The sequence below is a fragment of the Phaethon aethereus genome, assembly GCF_964289735.1.
Source record: "Phaethon aethereus genome assembly, chromosome: 3".
Taxonomy (NCBI): domain Eukaryota; kingdom Metazoa; phylum Chordata; class Aves; order Phaethontiformes; family Phaethontidae; genus Phaethon; species Phaethon aethereus.
Genome location: NC_138576.1, coordinates 73,297,733 through 73,321,734, shown reverse-complemented (window position 1 = coordinate 73,321,734; position 24,002 = coordinate 73,297,733). Strand labels below are relative to the sequence as shown.

At 42.4% G+C, this 24,002-nt stretch overlaps 2 protein-coding genes across 3 annotated transcripts in view; both read left to right on the top strand.

Annotated features, from left to right (window-relative positions):
• PLEKHG1 (pleckstrin homology and RhoGEF domain containing G1) overlaps positions 1–20,253 on the top strand; it is a gene marked incomplete at its 3' end in the record, with an annotated part of 47,395 nt that extends 27,142 nt beyond the window's left edge. The window contains exons 4-17 of one of the 2 annotated variants that reach the window (XM_081997621.1): positions 3,187–3,233; positions 3,735–3,885; positions 4,879–5,010; positions 7,323–7,505; positions 7,593–7,688; positions 7,804–7,890; positions 10,131–10,164; positions 11,172–11,267; positions 12,493–12,531; positions 13,007–13,029; positions 13,907–14,125; positions 15,571–15,678; positions 16,526–18,200; positions 19,151–20,253. In XM_081997621.1, coding sequence (XP_081853747.1) covers positions 3,187–3,233; positions 3,735–3,885; positions 4,879–5,010; positions 7,323–7,505; positions 7,593–7,688; positions 7,804–7,890; positions 10,131–10,164; positions 11,172–11,267; positions 12,493–12,531; positions 13,007–13,029; positions 13,907–14,125; positions 15,571–15,678; positions 16,526–18,200; positions 19,151–20,253 — 3,993 coding nt within the window. Of the gene's footprint in view, positions 1–3,186; positions 3,234–3,734; positions 3,886–4,878; positions 5,011–7,322; positions 7,506–7,592; positions 7,689–7,803; positions 7,891–10,130; positions 10,165–11,171; positions 11,268–12,492; positions 12,532–13,006; positions 13,030–13,906; positions 14,126–15,561; positions 15,679–16,525; positions 18,201–19,150 lie in introns of both variants that reach the window. The other variant, XM_081997620.1, reaches the window with a different exon arrangement.
• A 3,536-nt stretch (positions 20,254–23,789) lies between these two features.
• MTHFD1L (methylenetetrahydrofolate dehydrogenase (NADP+ dependent) 1 like) overlaps positions 23,790–24,002 on the top strand; it is a gene marked incomplete at both ends in the record, with an annotated part of 149,956 nt that continues 149,743 nt past the window's right edge. The window contains one exon of the mRNA XM_081998394.1: positions 23,790–23,927. Coding sequence (XP_081854520.1) covers positions 23,790–23,927 — 138 coding nt within the window. The remainder of the gene's footprint in view (positions 23,928–24,002) is intronic.

Genomic DNA, 24,002 nt, shown 5'->3' with positions numbered 1-24,002 from the left:
TCTGGTTTGAAGACAGTTGAGGAAAAAATTATTTTCAAGCTGAGTAAGGATCAGACTGTCCAAAGAAATCCTGAAGAGCATAGCTGGTGTTTTGCTTGCAGTGTGAAAGTACTGATAGAAATATATTAAATCCATCTTAGTCCTGGCTTTTCTGTTGCTTCTGAACATAGTTCACAGCATTGGCTTTAGCTGGCAGGGCTTGTGCCCTGATATGCTCCCAGTAACACAGTGCTTGCTCTGGGGAGTCCGCTGTGAAGTAGAGAAGACCTGCTGGGTGTGTGAACTAAAGGTCCCTTCTTTGACCATGCAGAGGTGCTGGGTAACCAGGCAGGTGCTGGGAGAAGGACTGTCCTGAGTAGGGCGGCTTCCTTACTCAGGCTTAGGAAGAGCCTCTCTTGGAAGTGGCTCTCTTGGCCGCTCTCCCAACGTGTTCACGTGAATCCTGATGCCTTGGCAAGGTGTATAATGTTGATTCATGCCAGCTTCCTAAGTTTGAATGCGTATCAACAATCTCATTCTGGAGGCAAAATATATATAATTGACTTTCTACTGTCAGTATGCTTGCATAGCTTGGAAAAGTAAATGCTCTCTGATGGTTTTGTTTGATGAAATGAGCTGTGGCGCAATGAAACGCATACACATGTAATTGCAGTATGAAATTTGGAGTCTTGTCTGTTCAGAAAGCAGGGATGATTGTGAAACCATTCTTAAAGTTTTTAGAGGTGTTGATGGCTTAAGGAACTTTTTTTTTGTTAAATACAAGTTGTTCCGGTTAATAGCTAGAATAATATTCTTTTAAAACCAAAAATCCTATTGAAAATAATTTTAATCTTGTGTTAAAAAACAAACAAACAGAAAACCCAACCCAAAAACCCAAATAAACAAAAAAACCCCACCCTTCTGCCCAAAAACCCCAAAACAAAACCCAAAGTGGAAGAGTGTGAAAAGCCCCCTGGGGATTTCAGACTTGCTTTTGATTTTTGTGGGGAATATGCACTCAGTCCATTCTGAAAACCTGAAATGTTTGGCCTTGGGTGTTTTACAGATAATGCTTTAATTTGTTAAAATTCACAACAGATATTACTTTCTTTTTTGTATGAAAAGCAGAACAATCATGTGACTATATTTATGACTAGAATATATATATACTTTTAAAAAAATTGGCAGAAAATGTTCTGCGCTTTGCTTATGAAGTAGTTCTATAAATTGCATTGTTCTGTGACTGTAGCCATGGGAATTGATTTCAATTTATTCCAAAAAGCCCCTAAATGAAAACCTTGTATTAATATATGCATATATAAAACAAATCACCTTTTTTCATCATACTGAATTTCATCCTAATGCTCTCTCTTAAGCCCCCTGACTTATTATGAGTGCTAGCTAGTTTGGTGGTGATTGCCGTAGAAAATGACACAGTGTAATGTCTACAGTGCTCTGAGGTTTCTTAATTCTTCCTTTTGAGCAGAGAGGGTTGGGAGCTGCGGCCGGGGTCCCAAGTATGGACGTGAACAGGCTGTGACACAAGCTCGCAGTCTCTGGCTGTGGACACGGGGCATAGGTACACAGCCGTAAAAACTAGCTGCCACAACAAAATTAGTCCAAGCGTGAAAAACCAAGCTAAATCATTTAGCTGTATTTGTATCAAGACTACATTTAGGTACTTTGTTGGTGTCTAGGAGAAGAGCAGTTTAATAAGCCCTACAAGCCCACTAGTGAATAAATGGGGATTGCAGTCCCCTAGAGAAACACTTATTAGAGGTTTGCTCGAGTTAGTTATTTTTTTCAGAACAGTTAGTATTGAAATCCAGTAAGAAATACTGAAATGAATATACTCAACATGGAGCAGCATCTTACTTTGTACAGGGTCCTTATGAACTGTATGGAGAAATGAACAGCACAACCCGCTTTACCCCTGCGAGAGGGAGAAGGGAGCAGTGCTGTTGGAAGCGGGGAAGGGTACTGCCTGAGCTGGCCCTTTCTGATGAATGGCCAAAAAAACCAAACCAAACCCCAACAATGAGAAACAAAAGCCACAGCCCATGTCAGCCCTCTCCGCAAGTGGCGTTGCTGCTCAGAGCACTGTTGCCTGCTGTGAAGGCAGATATTTGGTTGCACCATTGACCAGCGGCTACTCCTGGGAGACCACCCCTCGTGGAGCACGGCTACTGTGCTGCAGAATGCCAGAGTCCGTTCTGAAGATGCTTCGAGTGGAAACCTACTACCAGAGGATTTCTTTTTTTTGGTCTAGGTCTCAGGAAAGAAAAAGTAATCGATTTTGGGAGCACTTTGCCATTCTGCAGTGCTTTCTTAGTCTTTAGAACTCCAGCGAGCTGCAGAAATTGCATGTTATTCGGGGCAGAAGTTGGCAGATGTGAACATAAAGCACATGGGAATGTTTCTGGAAACCTGTTCTTGCATAGAATTAAATGATGATGCTTAAGAAAAAAAATCTTAAGGCAAGGAGGAAAGAAATGAAACTCAGGCTTTTGCTCTGATAAGCTTGTCAGCATTAAGTGTGGGCAATTTCACTGTGACAGGCAAGTGTGGAAACCCACCTGAACGTAGTTACAACTTGTTTGGGTTATAACTGTCTGCTTTCACACAGTCATAATTTACTTTAAAAAAAAAAAAAAAATCCCTTTTGTGGCTTCTAATTTTCACACTTACTGTGCTCAAATGTGAAAGTATTTATAGTTGTTTGAGAATTGCACAACGACCATAACCTGCAAAACTCCCCTCTCCCAGTAAGCAGGTGTGTGCTTTAGCACACAAAAAACTAGGTATGTGCAAGTCAGCTCTTTGAAGAGGGGGTGTGTGGTGGTGATGTTGGGGTTTTGGTTTGTTTTGTGGTTTTGGGGATTTTTTTTGTTTGTTTCTTTATTTTTTTTAAGATGCATAGATTGTCATAAAGGACCTTGGAGGCTCTGTTGCAAAGCCACTTGCTTTGTCTCTGTGTAGATTTCCTTGATTTTTTGTTTCAAGTAAAGCAAAAATTCCCCCCCCCCCCCAATGAAATTCAATGAGTAGGTCTCTGGTAGTGTTAGGACTATCGCAGTGAAAGTAGAGGATTCACTGATCAGGAACTGGAGGAGGCATTGTCTTGACATCATCACCTTTATCTTGCACATGTGTTAGCTGTTAGTTTGACAAAATCTGAATATATGTAAACCTTTCTTCCCCATGCAGAGTGAAGATTTCCACATATATACGCAGTACTGCACCAACTACCCAAGGTAGGAATTCTGGGTTCCCTTTCTTCATTTGTCCCTTGGGCACTTTATGTAGTGCAAGTTACAGCCTATACAAAAAAATTAAGTTCTCTTCCTACTGAATTGGAGGAAGGGTCAAGGAGTTCACCTTTTCTGTGTTTTTTTTAAAAAAAAAAAAAAAAAAATTAAACCCCCAAAATGAAATATGCTCATCTGAAGCTTTGCTTTTGTTTTGACTCTTCTTGTCATTCATTGCTATTCTCCTCATTTAGAAAATGATGTGCTTATTCTGCAGTGCTCCACGCATATGATTCCCAGTAAGAGAGAGTGATTGCATGTCAAGGGAAAACATAACTGAATGCACAAGATTAACTTAAAAAAACCCCAACAACCCCAACAGAAACAGTGGTGACTGGATTAGGAACCTGCTATCCCCTTTTACAAGGGAAGAAAGAAACAATGCTTGACTTTACCTACAGACTTATGGAGACAGTGTGTCTTAAAGCTGCGTATTGATGTTTCCAGGTCGGTGGCTGTGTTGACAGAGTGCATGAGGAACAAGGCACTGGCCAAGTTCTTCAGAGAGCGGCAAGAAGCGCTGCAGCATTCTCTGCCCCTGGGCTCCTATCTCTTGAAACCTGTCCAGCGCATCCTCAAGTACCACCTGCTTTTGCACGTAAGCACCCATTAGAAATGTATTTAGTTTAGGACTGCTGCACCTCAAAATTCCTGCCTCTGGTACAAGGCTTGACGGTTAGAAGGGTTCTGGGTTTCCTTAAATGCTCTTTCTTTTAGGAGTGTTTGATTTCTACATATGGAGACTCTTTGTGACTTCGTCACTTCACAGCATATGCATATATTTGGAGTGGGGAATTTATGGTAATTGTTTTAGACATGTTGAATCAGTCTGTGCATCCAGATAATGAGCGCTTTTTTTATAAACTGGTCTGTAGTTCTGAAGTTGTTTGGAAGATTCTTGTCATGATTAAACACTTTTGTACACAAATTTATTCTTCCAGCAAAAAACAGTATTTTTCCACATGTTGCAATGCTGGGGGTGGTTGAAAGAAGGACGAAATACATATAAACACCCCCACTGGTAAGAATTTTGTGGAGAGGAATGACTGAGGAAGTGGGAACTCTTTCCATATTCAGTGAATTGAGTTAAGCAAGTTTCGGAAATTCCTGCTTTATTGTTAACGTTTTCCACATATGTTTCCTATTAGAGAGTCATGTTCTAGTGAAGTGTAAAGACACTGATCCTTATTTAAAATGTCTGGTGCTTTTCTGCTCTCCAACTGTAAAGTAATGCCTAGTGTAATTCCATCAGGTCTTTGTAAGTGTGTAGATATGTTCTGCGTTTTAAGAAAGCCATTAAATGCTTCTGAATAGGTCTCCTGTCAGCGTGCTGCGCTCTCTTTCTGTGCCTCTCTGCTCACATCGGCTGCAGCGAGCATAGTCGCTGCTAAGCTGACCGTAAAGGCTTGGCTTTGTTAGTCATCTTGTGTTAATCAAGTTGGTAACAACATGCAATGGTAACAAAGGCAGGAACGTTGCATTTGAGTGACTGCGATGCAAAGACAAAATAGTACAGATAAAAAACATAGTATTGCGTCTGGCTGGGAAAATGAATTTAGAAATAACAGGACTTATTTTCCCTCTGTCTTAGGAAATAGAAAACCACCTTGACAAGGACACAGAGGGCTATGATGTGGTGCTGGATGCCATAGATACAATGCAGAGAGTGGCATGGCATATAAATGACATGAAGAGGAAACATGAACATGCCATCAGGCTCCAAGTGAGTTCCCAAAGAGATTTTGTGGGTGTTTGTGAGCTGGTTTTGTCAATATATGTGCCATTAACATTTTTTTTTTTATCTTTTCTTTTAATCTTTGTCAGTCATAATTGAGACTCCCATTGAGTATGCCTGTGGCTGTTCGATCTTGAAACCATGGTCATAGCTGCTGCAGGAAAATCTCAGACATCTCTACCCTACAAGCAGCATCCTGTAAAGCATTTATTTTGCAGTAATATGGAACTTAAGATAACTTTTCTTTCTTCCTTTCCCCCAATTGTACAGCACTGCTGTACAACCCTAGGGCATGGCTTTGTTCAGAAATCCTGTGGTTTCCGATTTCTCCCCTTTGTGCTTATTAATTTTGTTTTGAGGCATTTCTTGTGCTGCTTCTTGTTTAAGTACTTTCCTCTTGGGATTTTGAAGACTCATTATCAGTTGCTTTGTGAAAAGCATAAACCTAGAAACATGATAGTTAGGAAAAGGTTAACTTCTCTTCAAATGAAGAATTTTTGAGAAGAAAACAAAAGCTACACCCTGAGTAACTTTTGGCATCAAGAGCAAGCTCTTTTGTAGAATTTTTACAGGTCTTTCATTCTGTTTCATACTTCCCAGTGAATCATGATTTTATGTTACATTTGCATCAGCAGTATTTATATTGCTTTAAGAAAATTGGGAGGATTTTTTAGTTTATAAAAGGGAGTAATAGGCTTATACCATTCCAGAAATCTACATCATATTATTCTTTGTCCCTTCTTTTTCTTTTTAACATAAATGCAACTTATTTGCCCCCATTTTTTGAGGCTTTTTTTTTGTTTTGTTTATGTGTAGGGAGAATAGGGTTACATTTAATAATGTCTTGCCTGCAGCAGTATAACCTTTGCCACACATTGCTGGAAATGCATGCTAATGACTTTTAACAACAGTCTGCTATAAATCTGAGTAACGATAACCAGTAATATTTGGCAATAAAGAGGGTTAAATGCTTTTGGAAAAAAGCATGGGGTTTTTTTCAATTTATTGAGCTCAGCTGGCAAATGTACGGTGTTGTGGAAAATGTTTATGTTCATAGTTACCCTTTTAAAAAATAAAACCTGTTTCTACAGCTATAGGGATAGGTCTTCTGCGGGCTATCACATTGCCGTTTAGTCTGTAATGCTGCAAATACTGTGACAGCAGTTACTGCACAAAGTCTCAGTCAGCAGTGGTGGACTTCATCCCGGTGCTGTAGCCTGACTTATTTACAAGTTCCTGAAGAGATCTGATAAAATGCAACTTCCTTCATTTCTTTTTTTTTTCTTTTTTTTTTTTTTATTAATAACAGTCTTGTGTATAGTCCAAAGGGTGCTGCTGGGGTTTTCTTCCTGTGAATGCTCTAGGCTGCATCTGTGCTTCAGATGTACTGAGATGTTTCCTAGCTGAATGCTGTATTAAAGTGTAATGTCCTAGAGAGACCAGCCTAGGATGAGGAAATCTGTCCCTGCTTTGCTAATGCTGCCAGGTTTAAAATCCAATAGATGCTTCTAAAGAGTTCCCTAGTTAAGGTTTAGTCTGCTTTTAGAATTTGCTGTCCTGTGCTTAAGTCCTATGTCGCTGCCACTGACAGAAAAAATGAGCAACTCAAGGAAACAAGAATAGCCATAGCTAAGTGACACAGGCTTGTGAAGCTGTACTTAGATGCTTAGCCAGCCTTTTTTTACTGTAGTAATAAATAAGGTGAGAATATACAAATCATTAAAAATTCAAATGAATCTTCATCTTCAAATAATCACTTGACGAAATCACTTCTGGTCCTTCAGTCTTCTGAGAAGCGTCTCTGAACACCTCACCGAAGTGTCTTCTGTGCTGGGCCTAAAAGGCTCGGACCTGACATTATAATTCATTCAGTGGAGGACCACACAGCTTCAGGAGGATACCCAGGGTGAGAGGGAAATGTTAGGAGCGATGGGTTAGGGACATAGAGGGGAGAGGGGAGCGGGAAGCAGGCATGAGAGAGACCAATGACTGAATTACAGACCATTTTCCACCTCTGCAAGTCCGGGGAGGTGAGGTTGTGCTCTTTCATTACAGGCTGCCCCAGGTTGCTCAGGGCTCTTTGCTGGGTCCACGCAGAGGCAATAACCAGTACTCAGCAGGGCATGTTTTAGTCTGGGCTTAGCAATGGGCCTCCAAGCACCCGGCTGCAACGTTGCACATAACCTGGCAACCTCAGTACTGGTGTATGGTGACTTTCCACTGTTGGATGCTGAACGTTACATGGGAGAGCGTAAAATCTCTGAAATGAACATTGGTTGTTCTTCTTTGATCTGTTGCAGGAGATACAGAGTTTGCTCACTAACTGGAAAGGGCCAGACCTCACAAGTTACGGGGAGCTGGTGTTAGAAGGAACATTTCGCATTCAGCGAGCCAAAAATGAACGCACGTTGTTCCTCTTCGACAAGCTGCTGCTAATTACAAAGAAGAGAGATGAAATGTTTGCATACAAAGCTCACATACTGGTACGTTGGAGAGCAGGTGGTATGTGCTATCTCCAGGCCTCCCCAAAACTCCTCCGTGATTCACATTGTTGCCTCTCTTTGTTACAGTGTGGGAACCTGATGCTTGTTGAAGTAATACCAAAGGAACCACTCAGCTTTAGCGTCTTCCACTACAAAAATCCCAAGATGCAACATACCGTCCAGGTATGACAGAAACCTCCCTGCTCACTGGGTAACCTGACTGATGACCGTTTGCTATTCCCGACCCTGCATAGCGCAGTAATGCATTTTCTCATGGTGCTACAATTTTTTTTATCAGGCAAAGTCACAGCAAGACAAGCGCCTTTGGATTCTTCACTTGAAGAGGCTAATTCTAGAAAATCATCCTGCTAAAATTCCTGCCAAGGTAAAAATAATAAAAAAAAAAAACCCCAAACAACCACAAAACACCTCCTTGTATATGTACTAGCTTAAAACAACCTTGTTAGTTGCAAGATGCATAGCAATTTACAGAAAGTTTAGACTCCATGAGGTTAATTAACATGTTGTTTCCTTATGTCTTTAAATAAATTCATCAAAGTCAATGGGAAAGTTCCACTATAAACATCTACAGAGCTTGGTACAGGAGTAGAAGAATTTAACTGGGTTAGCAGCATTACTGTCCGTATTAGGATTTGCCCGCTAAGACACGAGGAACAGAGCTGCAATGTCAGAAAGCTTGACTGTAGCAGCATACCTTAGCTTGATACTGCCTGTCTGCACAACACTGAGGTGCGCTAATTGCAGCACATGTAGATGTTGACAAGCTAATTTTAATCTGTCTTAGATATCATAGAAGTGAAGCCATTGGCAGCACACCCTTCACTTTACAAATACATGCATCCATCCTGAACCCTGCATCCCTAGCTGGGACATCTATGCCCTTTCTGGTGAGATCGCTAGCAAGCTTTATGCCAGAGAAAATGAGGCACTGATATCAGGTTATTCATAGCTGTGATGTCTTGGAGGAGGGTAACCTAGTCCTTTTATTTATGAAATCCTGTCTTAGAGCTCCAGGTGATGTTCCCCAATGTAACATATTGCACCTCTCAAAGGGTGTTAACCCTAATTAACTCTTGCCATGACACAGCAGCCACTGACTCATGTGGAAGCAGGGTTTTTTCCTGATTTTTTTTTTCCACTGGGTTTGCTACTATTTTTTGCAATATTATTTTCACTGATCAATTTCCCTGACTTTTTTTCACTGAGTTTTATGCTGTAATGGCTAAAAAATGTTACCTGTGATTGACGTACATGGTGCTGCTGTACTAACTCTCATTTTCAACAGTTCAACAAAAAGAGAATTATGGGAAAAAAAGCCCTAGCAGTTGCTATTACTAATTCTCCTCTTATCTTTTTGTTGACAGAGTTTATAGAATGTATAATGTTTATACTAGTATGCATGCTTACAGTGTAAATACTTATTGCAGTTTATTAGGTTGTAAAAGAAGCTACTTACAGCATGATCTCGGCTTTTGTATCGAGATTTTTTTCTTACTTCTTATTGGATTTTTTTTTTTAATCTGTGGAAAAAACATCTAACCAAAAATATAATGCCATTTTCTGCCCAGATAAATGATTTCAGTTGAGAAAGGAAAAATCTAACCAAATAAATCTCTGAGGTTGTCTGCACTTTTTACTTTTTTTTTTTTTTTGACAAAACTGTAATTGCTAGCTATGAGATGTCTCTCTTCCCAGTGTTTGGAGGATTTAATAGTAGTCCACGTGTGACACCTGGTGGAAAATTATCGAACTGCACCTGTAGAAGGGAAAACTGGTTATGTAGGACAGTTTGGTTTCTTATTAGTTGATATGCTTGATAAAACATCCAGATTATTTTTCCTATTTAAAAAAAGTGACAAATTTTAAGCAATCATGAGACGCTTTTTTTCCTCGTTTAATCTTACTTAAACCAAATGATGATTTATTTTTTAACAGCCGTTCCTCAAGGAAAGTCTTAAAGGAAGCAAGGTTGATAGCATTTTTTGCGCCAACAACTTCAGAGTTGAAAAATAATAAAGGATTTAAACTATTTGATTTTTGTGGAGGAAATGTTCTGTGAATCACACACAAAAAAATGTGATACTAGGGCCAGTTTTGTGCCAATCCCAGCAGAGTATGGAGATTCGTATCAATGGCTCTAAATTCTGAGACTTGCAGAGAGATCTCTGGAGGTTTGGGTCTCCATGGAGGAGACCCAGCGTGTGCAGCATGATCTCAGCACAGGCCCTATTTTTGAAGCCAAAGTCGTTTTTGCGGTCAGATGTGCCATTGCTCCATCCTCCAGAAATTTCTTGCACCCGTGGGTGCCGTAGGTACATGTTCCTCGCCTTGTGCTGCCAGAAGGGAGGTAGGCATGCAAGGCAGAGCTGCTGGGTGCATCAGGTTTTTGTGTGGAGCCCTGAAGATAAGCTCTGGTAGGGTCATGCCTATTCTTCTTCACATGTGTAACGTGTCCAACGCACAAAGACAGAAAATAATGCTGCTGACCATATTTGCTAGTTAAAAAATTAAACTTGTTGTTGTTTACATACAAATTTACTACTCTCTGTAATACACAATGTCCTTCTACTTACAGTTTAACTTCTTCATTTGTTACTTTTCCAGGCCAAGCAGGCAATTCTAGAAATGGATGCCATACGTAAGTTGGTTCTTTTACACTTTTGTTTTAAAAAATGAATAAAACCATCTTCAAAATTTGTCTTTAACTGTTTCATCTGAGATGGAAGATGTCCAGGCTTATGTTCCTTGAATTATGACCTTGCTGGAAAACCCAAAATTAGGTGCAGATCCCGTGGAGCTCTCAGCATTGGGCTTGACTGATCTGCAAACAACAAGTTATGACTCATGATGAGCAAGGAAGAGGCAGATAAGAGCTTCTGTAAACCCTGGCCACTCTCGTTTGCTTACTCCATGCTGACTAAATGTATGATCTTTCCTGCGTTGTAGCATAAATTCCTTCTGGCTAGTACCCACCGAAGGGCTAGCAATAAGCAAACGCAGCTTGAAGAAGTATGTATCAGTGTTATGATTTCTTCCTGCCAGCAGACCTGCAGCTGGAGGACAGCGAGGCTTGTGCTTATGTCTGAAGGGTTTACCTGTGTGTGTCCCAGAAGCCAGCGTTAGAAAGCAGATGTGCTGCTGCTCTCTGCGCTCTGAGTGCAGTCCCATCTGCACAGTCCCTGCTGTTGGATCTTCTGCTTGCTGCCTTTGTTGGTGCAAGCTGCGTTAGTTCTTCATGTTGCCAGTGATCCCTAGCCATGTAGGGAAATAAGAGCTATAGTTCTACGACATTAATGCAGAAGAAGTCTTGGAGTAAAGCAGGCTTGTTATTTATTTACGTAGTTGCCATTGTACAGAGTTGTTCAGGAAGGCTCTGACTGAGAAACTGGCAAACGCACGCGATGATGGTGGGTAAACGTTTCTGGCTTAGCCATCTGGAGTAAGGCACGACTAAATGGATGAAGTGTTTTCATGGATGGGTGGTTAACAGCTACCCTACAGCAGTGTATCTTGCTTGTGTCAGTTCAGGCTCTGTTGAAGTGCCACTGTATCAGTCGTAAAGGGATGATGGTACTGCCTCTAAAGAGAGCTGCCGAGGCATGTGAAATGCGTCTCTTATTCCTTGTGCCTCTCCTTGTTCCACAGATCACCCAGGCTTCCACTATAGCCCCGAGGGAGAAATGAAATCATCATACCAGCCTAAAGAAGGCACTACTCCTCACAGAGTGAGAAGGAAATCAGGTGAATAAACTCCTTTACCACCCAGATGACAAAAGGAAAAACAAGCACAGTTGTTTAGGGTTGGGTGAGGCTGGGCGCGTGGAATTGGTCTTTAACTCCGCGACAGATTTAATATGGTATAGTATCTCTCAGCTATGGGTGGAGCATCTTACTAAACATTTGTTGGTTGTGTAATTTAGTTTTTTTATCCACTGTTTGCATTTCACGGATATACATTCCTAATGGTGGTTGCATAAAGAACAGTTGGTACTTTCTAATGGTTGGAAGAATGCATATGCAGGAAAGCCAGTCACATTATTTAAATCTGACGTTTCTATCTGTTCCCACCCCCCCCAAACAATTACTGTCTCAGAAGTGGCTCTATCCTGATTGTGACAGGCTTGTTATTTCAAAACATGATTCCTGTGTTTACTTAGTGTAATGTCTGCTTTATGGATAATAGAGATTTGAGAGGTGGCTATGCTGACTTTGGGGTGTTTTTTTTCCTCCTAGCTCAAACATACATCCATAATTACTGTTAGTTTCCTCTTTAAAGCCACTACCAATGTCTGTGTAGTTGGGTGACTTCATACTGCAGTCACTGTTCCCCTCTTCAGCTACTTAAAGACCTTTCCAATTTGGAGTACGTAACATTGTGTATTGGGAATGACTTAAGGTTCACGATAGTGATTTATCATACAGCAGCATTTGTGAAAAACTGAAAAACAGTCAAGTTTTAATAACTTTTCAGGCATCATTATTTCTGAGGTGAAGGATTAAGTTGGTGCTCCTTGGCCTGTAAAAGGGATAATACAAAATACTGATCAAATGACCTCCTGTGTAATGTTCAGCTACTTACACTTTTAAAGCCCCACTAAGCTGTTGATACCTCGTATATATTTCTAATAGGAAGCCTCCAGCGACTTAGAGCAGTAACAGAGATGAGCAAGTCTTTTGAAAGCAGGAATCATAATATGTGATAAAAAGTTACGAGTAGCTTGTTGTATGGAGGGCAGCTGCTATTGCATTAAGAAACATGTATGTTCTTTGGTAACAGCTGTAGGTTTGACACTTCAACAAATACTTTTTTTGTGAGGAAATTGGATGATTAAGAAATGAAAATCTGGCTTCCCTGCATGGGCTCAGAAGCTTAAATTTTGTTATCCACGTTATAAAAAGTTGGCCAGGATGCCCATAGCTTTCTCTGGGATGCTGGAATGCTTAAATATGTTGTTATCTTTTTCAGAACCCTCTTCTAGAGTCCATAAAGTTTTGAAGTCAAATGGTAAGCTACTTCATCTACTGTTTCTTGACCCAGTGCTTCTTTACTTTGTAGAACAAATAAAGATGGACCCTTTCCTCCTATAACTTTCCCTAAATACATTGGGGGGGATGGGTAAGGAAGGGAGGAATTGTGCGAAGAAAACAAAATGTTAGTGTTTAGATCTGATGTCTGCTTTTCCACATGTGGGTTCTGGTCCTGTAAACATCCTTGCATCTGAACACACAGAGTCTTGGCCGTCGTGAGTAGTTGCTCATAGCCTATCAGTGCTGCAAAATCAGGACCTCAAGTGAAACTGTGGCAAAGCTCATGCTCTCTCTGTTTATCAGAGACCCTATAGTCTGTTTGCTCAACTGCTGCTGCATTTAACCCACTTTTGGGAATTCATAATTGGGATATTAGTGTAGCATTAAAATGGGCATAGATTGACACCAGTTTGATTATTCGCTTATGATGAAGTCTGTATTTCTGTTTTCAGATATAAGTCCAGATATGCAGAAGGTAAGCCATTTTTTATATTTCTTGTTTTAGCACATTCAAATGACTTAGAGCACAGTACTTACTGTAGAATCTGCATCTTCTTGGTTGTGTTGATTTTAAAAACAGAAACAAAACCATAAATGTTGTTTAGTGTCTTCAATAAGATTACAGGAATGAAAGCAAGAGAAATACAGCTAACTATTTCAGGAATATCTAATAAAGAAAAAATGACTGATCTGTATATTGTTGTACTTTATAATACAGTACAGTCAATTACTAATGCTATAGGGTACTTAAAAATACGACTATAATCACTGAAGTGCTGTGTATAAGGATAGCATTTATTCTTTGGAGCATATTGTCTTTGCATTTATTTAATAAGACTGGAAAGTTTCAGCTTATTCTGCTATATATAAATCACGATGTATGACCAAACAGAGCAGATACAGCTTAAGTAGATGGAAATGGGTATTTCTAATTTTTACATTTTCTGTAAGAATTTGTCATGAAGTTTCCAGTGCGGTTTGAAAGTCTCATTGAATTTCAGGTCCTAGGGTTTTATTTGGGATGGAATTTAAAGTTGCGGGTGTATGGAAAATTTACAAACAGAATACATTAGATATAACTTCATTGGAAAGCCATAACACTGAAGCCCATGATTGGGGTGGGGGTTTTGCTTTTTTTTTTCCCCCCAGTTCTAAATATTCTGTGGAAAAATACTGATTGTTTTGCTTATTTCTTTATAAATCTCATTTCAGTGCAGCTAACTGAACGTAGCTTAAACATTGCCTAAGTCATTAGTAATGTCATTACATTAAGTCTGATGTAAAACAGTATCTTACTAAAATACATAATCTTCATAAGCTTCTAATCAAAGTTTTGTGGTGGTTTCTTTAAGCGGATCAGTATTGAAGGAGCCCTATTATCTCAAGCCGCCAAACTAGGATCAAATGAAGCCCTGCTCAATTCTAGGAAAAAGGTTCCATTGGAACCCAGTGGGCTGGAGAGCCAATTTGAAGAGTCAATTGAGCCAGCCTACAGCAGCGATCAGGACGAAAATCTTCAGACTTCTGCTATGGAACAGATTGATGCTGATGATGAAGAAGAGTCTGAACAGGTAGGAAAAAGAGAGGAAAAAATAAAATCCTTTTTTCCTGGGGAGGATGAAAAAATCCTTAATTTTAAAATTAGCTGTAAAACAGCAAGGAGGCAGGAATGGGTGACAAGTGTTTACAACTTTCTCTCCTTAGAAATATTTTTATTTAGACCTCGCACAACACACTCTTGCATTTTAACAGAGGAGATGTAAAATTAGCCCCTATAAGACGAATAAATCCCCACTGCTTGAAAGAGATTTTGCTTAGTCCTTTGCAGTCCTCAAACCTAGTTCTGACAGAAAGCTATTACTTTTGCCTGTTGCACAGAGCTGACCTTTCCTTGCTTCTCCAGCTGATGCTGTGAAAGAAACCTTTTCAGACCACATGCAGAGACAGTGCCCTCAGGTCTCCAAAACAAGGGCTTGAATATTAAGTTAAGACTCAGGCACTGCCACATGTGATATGTTTCTTGACCTATGAGCTGCTGGCAGTAGCTAGGAACATGTGAACTTTAATATGTGAAGTTGTGAGTAGGATTTCTGAAAATGAGAAACTTTAGCTGTTATTACTGCACAGGTCATAGTTTTCCCCACTCTGCACGATGTAGTACTTCTGAAAGATTAAAACCCCAGCTTTGAAATGTGGCTGCATTAAAGAATGTAGATTTTTCAGTTTATTTGGTTTAGTTGACGCTGAGGTCATATTCTTGTGTGGTCCATTTATTTTGTGAATTATCCAAAACCTATTATTGAAATTCTTTTTGAAGCTTACTGTGCATTTCCTCTTTGAAATTACACTATTTGCATTGTAAATCTTTGATAAAATAGTATCTCATATCAGTGTAGTGCAGCGTCTTGTAACTCTCCCTCTTCCTCACATGATTAAGTACAAAAGAATGAGTAAGTGTAAAAGAATACCACTATAAAAATGTATAATAGTAGCTTAGTGTTTAATCCTAGGTGTGGCAACAATGCCTTCTCAGACTGCCCGTTCCCACCATGCATGCCCTTTGCTCTGGATTAATTTGGACACTGTCCAACACATAACATTCTGACCTTCTGTTTGTTCTGTTGTGGGGTTTTTTTTTTGGGGGGGGGAAGTTGGATGACAGCATTTTTTTTAGTTTAGACCTCTTTCTGTTTTTCAAGACTGCAAGTGATAGTAAGACTGTCTCCTCCACTTTTTAAAGATAGATCTGTATCTTTATGCATAGATTCTGCTTTCAGCCCCTTTAGACAAGCTGTATGGAATGATATAATTTAACTGGTTGTTGTAAAGAAAGTTTTCTAGGCTCTGAATCATTCTTGTTGCAGTGCTCTGACTCCTCATTGAGCATTTTGTCCTCTCGGTGTGGGTACCTAGCCTGTTCTAGCTGCTAGTAATTCTTTTGAACAAGACTGGACAAAGAACTGTAGATTTTATTACCCCTCCCTTGCTCTTTTCTTTTCAATCACAGGGAGTGCAGCAAAACTCTCTGCAGAAATCAAAAGGGGGAAGAAAAAGACTTAATAGTCAAGCTGCTGAAAATGTTGAAAAACGGAGAAGTGTTAATCTCAACAAGTGTGAAACTCAGGTATATAATTTTTTTCTTCTATTTTGCTATGCATCATAGATACGTCAAAGAAATCTGTGTTTTTCCTAGGTAGATGATAAGTCATCTTCTGTTTATGTCATATATGTTATATTATACATGTCATATTCATATCATTGAAATACTTATCTGTATGATGAAAGACTATTCTTTTTGGGGCAGGGGAAAAGAACAGCTAACCAAACCAATCAGCATTAACTTACGCTGAAAGGAATTATCTTTCCCTCTCTTTCACAGCCTCTGGCCAGGAACATCTACAGCATCCTTCAAATTAGCATTAGCAGGCATGTGTCCTTGCTGTAAATGAGACCTGCTAGTTGAGCTGGATGAAAACTTACTCCAAAAAGAAAAATGGATTTTTCTGTGGCATGTGCTAGAGAGCATAACATACCTTTCTGATAGCATTATAGGCAGGGGGAAAGGGAAGAGAACAAAACCTTTGGCACAAGCCCAGAGTCAGATTAGCTTAATCCAACTGTGAAACTGCAGAGTCAGCATGAAAGGTTTAATCTAACTCCTGCCAAACAAATTTGTCTTTAATTACTCATGCGTTGACGTAAGACAACGCATTGTATTGTATTTGAAGTAAGATGTTATTAAATGCCAAGAGTCAACTCTGAGCCATGCTAAGGATTAGGAGGCAAAGTAGTCTGGCATTGCCACCTTGGCTCCCTGGCTGTTTAGCCAGGAGCCTGGTCACCCTGCCCATCTCCACCTGATTCCGTGCTGCGGGACACACTGGTGCTGTGGCAGTTCTGTGAATGCAGGGGAGAGCTGTATTATTGCAGGGAATAGGCTAATGTTACCTGCATATTTCAAATCTCCACAGAGCTCCAAGGACCCTTCAGATGAAGAGTCAACCCAGTTGAATACCAATCTTCCATTTTCCTGCACAGCTAGACAGCCACAGTCGCCTAGACAATTCAACACACCCCAGAGCAACTCGCTAATCATGAATATCCTGGGGGGAAGTACCTCTGTCAGAAACATCTGGACTGACCATCAGATCAGGCAGGCGTTGTTTCCCAGCCGGCGCCCACCTTACGAGAACGAAGATGACGAAGACGATTATCAGATGTTTGTACCATCGGTGTCTACATCCAACACTAGTTCAGCCGTCGATGGGGAAAGGAGGGGTTCTTCTGGGCGTCCATGCAGCTGGCACTTGGGGGTAGTGCATCAAAACGAGACTTCCAGCCCCACTCGTCACAAAATTGTTAGGCGGGCCAGTAGTGCTGGTGAAAGTAACACGTGTCCAGCCAGCGCAAGGTATAAAACAGGGGAGCGCGGTTCTCGAAGGGAAGTGAAGAGAGCAGAGGTAAGCGGTATGAATGCATATCCTGAATCTTCAGAGGAGCTGACCATCGATGATATTGAACATGTTTATGATAATATAAGCTATGAAGACTTAAAGCTGATGGGTCTGACAAGAAGGGAGGAGACAGACCGTGGTCCCCAGAGATCTGCTAGAGACTCTCTCTACGAGGCTGAAAACAAAAGCAGCATAGATTCACCCTCCAAAAAGAGGACAGCAAATCAAAACAGGGCCTCCATTCGTGCTAGTAGGGATGAGATACTACTCAGTAGAGAAGCACCTACTTCAAGTTTGGATGAGCTCAGGATCGTTGAAGACAACATCTATGACACCATAGTGCTTCCAGAAACACCACTATTGAATTTTAAATGTGACTCCTTAAAATGCTCTAAAAGGAGGAGTTTTCTGGGCCTGGAAAAAGACTTTGCATGTTGTGACAATCTACGGCAGTTTGTTTCTGAAGAGAGCCTCCAGTTCAGTGAAGATGAAAGTCCTTACCATCGTGTTCCCATCGACAATGACTATTTGAGCTTAGTAGATAGCTCCTCCAACTCGGATTCGCTGTCCCACAAGTCTGCAGCGGATAAATTGTCAGAGGAAGTAGACGAGATTTGGAATGACCTGGAGAACTACATCAAGAAAAATGAGGAAAAGACAAGAGACCGCCTCCTTGCAGCCTTTCCTGTTTGTAAAGATGATATGCAGGAAAGGCTGCATGCTGGTAGTACACCTGAACTGAGTAAAGATGTAGAGTACTCACTGTCTACTCTTTCTCTGCCAGAAACTCCTGTTTTGCCTAAAACTGTGAAGCCCAGGGCTGCCACCATAAGTGAAGCTAATCTCAGGCTTGAAGACACTACACCGTGCAAGGAGAATTCTTTTATGAGTCTGAACAGATCTTCCTTCTCCAATGAGGTGCCTTTTGTAGATAGCCCGTATGAATCTGCCAATAGTGTTCTGTCCAACGTGCATGCAGAAGGCATGGAAAATGACTTGGCTGTTGTGGATAAAACAAGGAACAGAGTTTTTATGATGGCAAGGCAGTACAGTCAAAAAATTAAGAAGGCTAACCAGCTTTTGAAAGTTAAAAGTCCAGAGCAGGAACAACCAGCTACCAGACAACAGAAACTGAAACACAAAGATCTTGCTGCTATTCTGGAGGAGAAGAAACAAGGGGGTCCTGCTATTGGTATGTTAAAAATATTTCTATACATATTTCTTTAGTAACTTTGAGTGAAATTTGTGTACTGAACTTGAAGATTGTAAATTTTACTCACCTCATTAGCTGGGTATCAGTACTGTATTTTTTGTGTTACCACTGTGACTGCTTCTAACTTGAATAGACCTTTATATCTCAGTCCTTGTTGTTACTTGATAAAATTGGGAAGAAATAGCAGAGTAGCATCAGGAAAGATCCATTCAGCTGAGGCTGGAAATAGAAGTCATGCCTGAAGCACTGTTGGTCTCTTCACAGCGAAGCGGTTATTTCCTTTAATAGTGTGATCTTCAGAGTTTGACTAAAAAGGTGTATTTTCATGTAGGTTCACCTCCTACCAAGTCATGTCCATTTGCTCAGCTACCATCCACATCACACCTATAAGCCTAAGGAATGGGGTCAGATAAGAAAGAGCTGGTGGTCTTGCTCTACCTAATGAATGTGCAAAGTCGTGGACATGCCACAGCTTTGGAACTGTTTTTGTCAGTGGTCAACTGAAAGAAATTGGAGCTGTGGAGTCCGCTGGCTCCACGCACTAGACTTACCATTCTTGCCTTCTTGTGATATTTATAAAAGTCCCTAAATATCTCTTTTACCAGGCCGTTTTCAGAACGTTCTTTTGCATTTGAACATGAAACAAGCAGCGTATTATTGGAACAGTGTGCTACATTGCATCCTGCATGACTATTCACTGTCGCAAGATATTTTATGCTGCTTTTTCTCAATACAATGTGTACTGAAATGCAATGCACTGCTCTTCCAGCCTCCATTGTTTCATGTTACTTTGTTGAGGCTGAAGATATTGACGCAGCTGTAAACTTTTCTCTTGACCAACACAAAACGTTTTGCGATTTTTAAATTGTCACACAACTCATTTGAGTGGATTGCTTGCCTCTGCTAAGTTAACTCTGTCTCCCTTCTAGGTGCCAGGATAGCAGAATATTCCCAGCTTTATGACCAAATCGTCTTTAGAGAAAGTTCACCTAAGGTCCAAAAGGAAGCCTGGGCCACTCCTCAGGAGCCATCAGCCGGGAGGTTTTCCACACCCGTGGCTGCGTCTCCTCCCCGTTCCCAGGCTGCCAGTGAATGCTCAAGAGCAGAAGATTGGCTTTTGCATTCTACGTACAGTAACGGTGAGCTGGCTGACTTCTCTCCGTGGCTTGAATCCCAAGACCCAAAGTCCAAGAGCTCGTATACAGAAGCTGGTACAAAAAACAATTCAAGGCAGTTGCCGTCAGCTGGCTCGGTGCCTTCCCTTCAGATTTCTAACCGTTTGCATGTCCCGGCGCAGAGGTGGAGCGCCATTATAAGCCAACCAAACAAAGAAAATTTACATCAAGATCACATCTATAACTCCCTTGGGAGAAGAGTGAGCAATGTAAAACCACAGGCATACAGCAGGTCACAGTCATCTTCCTCAGTCGTGGTCAACAGGTCTGGAGAATCGATTATATATCCTAATGAAACGGACAAGAAAAAGCTCCATTCGAATAGGAACTTCCGATTCAACAGCCATCAAATGTCGGGTATTGCTTCAGGATGTACGGGGCCTGATACGGGAAATCAGATCCCTGAAAACTGTTCAGATATGATTCTGCAGGATTCTCAAAAGGTCCTGAGAGTGAACAAGGCCTCCCCTCTGACGGCACAGATGGCCACTCAGAACTATTTTACAAATTTCAAAGATACTGAAGAAGGAGAAGGGGATGATGATGACTATGTTGAAATAAAGTCTGAAGATGAGGGGTCTGACTTGGAAACTTCTCAGAACCAAACAAAGAAATCGGATCCTAAACTGCGTAATGCAGACTCTGCTCCTCCCGAAACGCTCTGCGGCAAGACTGTCTCTTGTACTCCTGCAAAGTCCGCCGGCAGCAAACACGCACTTACCCCGTATCTGACTGCATATAGTGATTCGGATAAACTGAACGACTACCTGTGGAGAGTACCGTCTCCTAATCAGCAGAATATTGTCCAGTCCTTAAGGGAAAAGTTTCAGTGTCTCAGTTCAAGCAGCTTCGCTTGATGCTTTCAGTAATTTCCAGCTGTACTGCCTTATCATGACCGAGTATATACTAGGACAACCAGTACTGGCATCATGTATTTCCATAATATTACACAACCAGGCATTGTATCACAGTAGTATTGTAAATAGATGTGAAATGTGTCTATTTTTAAATGGGTTAGAATCCTGGAAGTGAAAAAGGCCACGTGCGCACTGTCTGGTGTCTCACTCCGCAGTGCAGGTGGACTTCGCATCTCCTGTTTAACCTTTGCATCTCTTCCCTTGTTAGGTGTGATACCCTTTTATTCTTACCATCGAACCAGGCGTGGTGCCATTTGATTCTTAAACCATTTTATCGTGTGGAAACCTTAGTATTTGGACTTTTGAGTTGGTGACCAGCGTTCTACGTCCAAAATACCCACGTGATTACTCTGGTTACACACGGGAGCATTTAGCTGAGCAGCTACTCCTGTGACTGTGCAGATTTCTGAGCAGGGTTCTGGTAGTTACACCAACATGCTACGTGTGCAATTGCACATCCTGTTTGCACACTACTTTTCATCAGACGGATTCTAAGCGTGTGGGACCAATGCATACGCTACATTACTTTAGAACAGGTTGCTTAGGTTTTAAACAAAATCTAGTCCTAGTGCTTGTGAGGAATGCCAGACAGATAGCTCTGTGTCTGGAGCCTCCTCTACTTTCTGTTAACTGCACAGCAGGCAGAGGATGGGCAGTGGCCGCTTTTTACGTGAACCTGTGGATGTGACGAAGTCCTTGCCCGGAGGAAGTTTTGGGCAGTAGAAGGGGAGCTCTGCTGCTTGTGAAGATGGCTGGGCCAGGTTTGGTACCTCCAGTGACGGTGGTGTTTGTGACACGCAGGCAAAATTTTAGTATCTTGTAGCTCAGAGCCCAGCAGTTGAAAGCCGCTGTGTGTGAGTTTGCGAAGTAGCTGTATTTTATATGCAGTGGCCTGCAGGGCATTTGTTTGAGTGCCAAAGTCAGTAACCCCGAGAGAGAATGAGGTTTGGCCAGATGCTTGGGTGAAATACTAATCATGGGGCATGTTTGGCCCATAGGGTGATTCAGCGATACTGCCGGTTGAGTGACAAGCTGCCTTCCCCAGGGAATGTATCTCCCGTAGTAGGAAATGACCCTTCCTGGCAGGGAGAGGTAAAGTACGTATTTTCTAAACCAGCCAGGGCTGACTCTAATCCAATTTATGTACAATAAAAGTAGCTTAAAAAATGAGAATACATTCCATTATTTTGCAAATAATGTCTAGAATAAAAGCTGCCATTTAGAATAAGAGCAGGCTTTCCAATATGATGCACAGTTACTCACTCCCCTTCGTCACCGTTGTTGCACAGCTTTGGATTCTGTTACTTGAAAACACCGTGCCTGAAGGAAAGCCTGAATACATCTACAGTGATCATCTTGTGTGATGGGTTGTTCTTTTCTGGTGCTTAAATTCTTCAGATTATGTGCATAAAGCCAGTGCCGAGTTAAACATATCAATAAATGAAGGAGTTTCACTGAAATTTTTACTAACCACATATCGCTCCCCTCAACTACAGAGCACTGTACTTCCAGAACAGCCGGCTACGTACTACATTGAGGAAAACCTGAAGTTACCGACATACAGCTAATTACTTGTAGACTAAGATTTAAGGACTTGAATTTGTTAGAATGGATTAAATTATTTACTGCACGTATCTTGCATTGGCCAGGAATTGTTATTTCGAGGGCTGGTTGGTCATGGTACTTACTAGCTCGTGCCGCAGGGATACTCGTTACAGTCAGCACGCCCGCTGTGGTAGGACCCGCATCTGCCTAGTAAAATCCGACCATGAAATAATGTTGTACATATTTAAGACGCCGAGGTGTAGCAGAGCCCATATTTATTTAATATAGTTTGTAAAGTATTGTAAATATGAAGAGAGGTTAAATCTGTGCTTTACCCGTGCGCGCCCAGGTTTGTTTCAGCGGCTAAGGGAGCGTTGTTTTAACTCGCATCTCATGCAACCAGCGGAGTTGGGAGGGGTGGGGAAGGATGAAAGAAAAAAAAAAAAAGCAAACCAGAAAAAGGGACTTCTAGTGTGTAACTTCTCCCAGGGACCATTTCATACTATTTGTAATAAACGTCGAGTATGCAAAAACCTTGGGGGTTTCCTTCACTGGGGTGGGGAAAGAAGCGTTCGGGGTTTATGTCGCGGGGAGGAGGGGGAGGTGGGGGTTTCTACCGGTCGTAGGTGACGTTTGGGAGCGATTAGCGAGAATTTTGCGTTTTGGGGTTGGTTTGGTTTGGTTTGGTTTGGTTTTTTTCAGGCAGGAAAGGGGCTGAGCGCCGGGCCCGGGGCGGGAGCTCTCCGAGCACCGCCCTTCCCCCTCGCCCCTCTCCCCGCCCCGGCGCTGCCCGTCGGCCGCCGCCGCCGCCCCCTTTCCACCCGCGGCAGGGATGAGGAGCGGGTCTCTGCGGCGCTGCCTGCCTCCGGCGCTCCCCGTCGCGCTGCGTGGGCTGTGTGTGGGGCGGCCGTGGGGCGGCGGGGCGGCCGCGCGGTAAGAGGCGCGCGCGCGTGGGGAGGCGGTGCCGGCTGATGCAACCGGAGGGGGGTGGGCGGGAGGGGGTAAAGGGTGTGCGGGGGTGGGGGGGGATGTTTGCTCAGTGGGTGCGTCGGGTGGTTTTTTTTTGGGGGGTGTGATGCCCCACTGGAGAGGGGAGGCGAGCTCGAGGTAAAATATGCCCCCGCCACGCAGCCAACGGGTTTGTTGGTTTGGTTTTGGGGGGGAGTTGGTTTTTTGGGTTTTTTTTTTTGCCGTGGTTTTACGGCATTTTGAGGGCGAGCGGAGCAGGCGGGTACGTGGCGGTGGTTCAGGTGAGGCTGCGCCTTTCCCTCCGTTAGTCTTGCCTGCTGCGGGGGACAGACAGACAGACATCTTTCAGAGAGGTCTCCTGCTTCCCTTTCCGGGTAAGTACCATCTGCGTGTGCAGAAGGTAACAGCGAAGAGCCGGCCGCCACTTACCCAGAATTACGGGTTTTTTTCCAGAAAGCGTTCCCAGTGCCTGGGGGCCGCTGTTTTTTTTCCAAGAAGCGGCGCGGCAAACAGAGCTCCTCTGTCTCCCGGTGCCCGCAGCTCTGGAGGGCATCCAGGGCCAGTGGCGGGGCGGCTGCTGTTAGTGCTGGCGACGATGCCCGCCCTAAGCTGTAGCGGCCCCCGGTGTAAAGGCCCCCGCTTCTGTCACCACCTGGGCCTAGGGTTTGGGTAACCGAGGACCCTCCTGAGCCGAGAGCGGAGGTTCCCGGCTGCGCTGCCCACAGCGGGGCCGGACAAGCCTTCTCATGAAATAGCATAGGTCAGCTGTAGAGTTTTGGGCATGTCGGAGAAATGATGCACGTAGCTGTGAAACAAAGGTATTTGGGGCTGTTAAGGTTTTCTCTACCGCCCTGCTGAACGCCAGCCTTCACAGTTTACATCCATAAGTAATTTTGATTAAAAGCGTATGTGCCTAAGCATTTGCTCCGTGTTGCTGACTAACATTAGTTTTCTGCTGACTGATGTTAGGCAGGTTTATTTTGCTAAAGGTTTGCCTGCTATTTTTGTGTTGCAGCAAAATCACCGAGAATGCAAAGAAATCCTTGGCCTCTCTTAAGAGAGAAAACCCTCGGCTTGAGCCGACGCTTGCCATTATTCAGGTAAAGTCTGTCTGTCCGCTCGCTGGTTGCGAGAGGTCCCTGTCGGTACCGTTGCTTGTCTGAAACGTCAGAAGC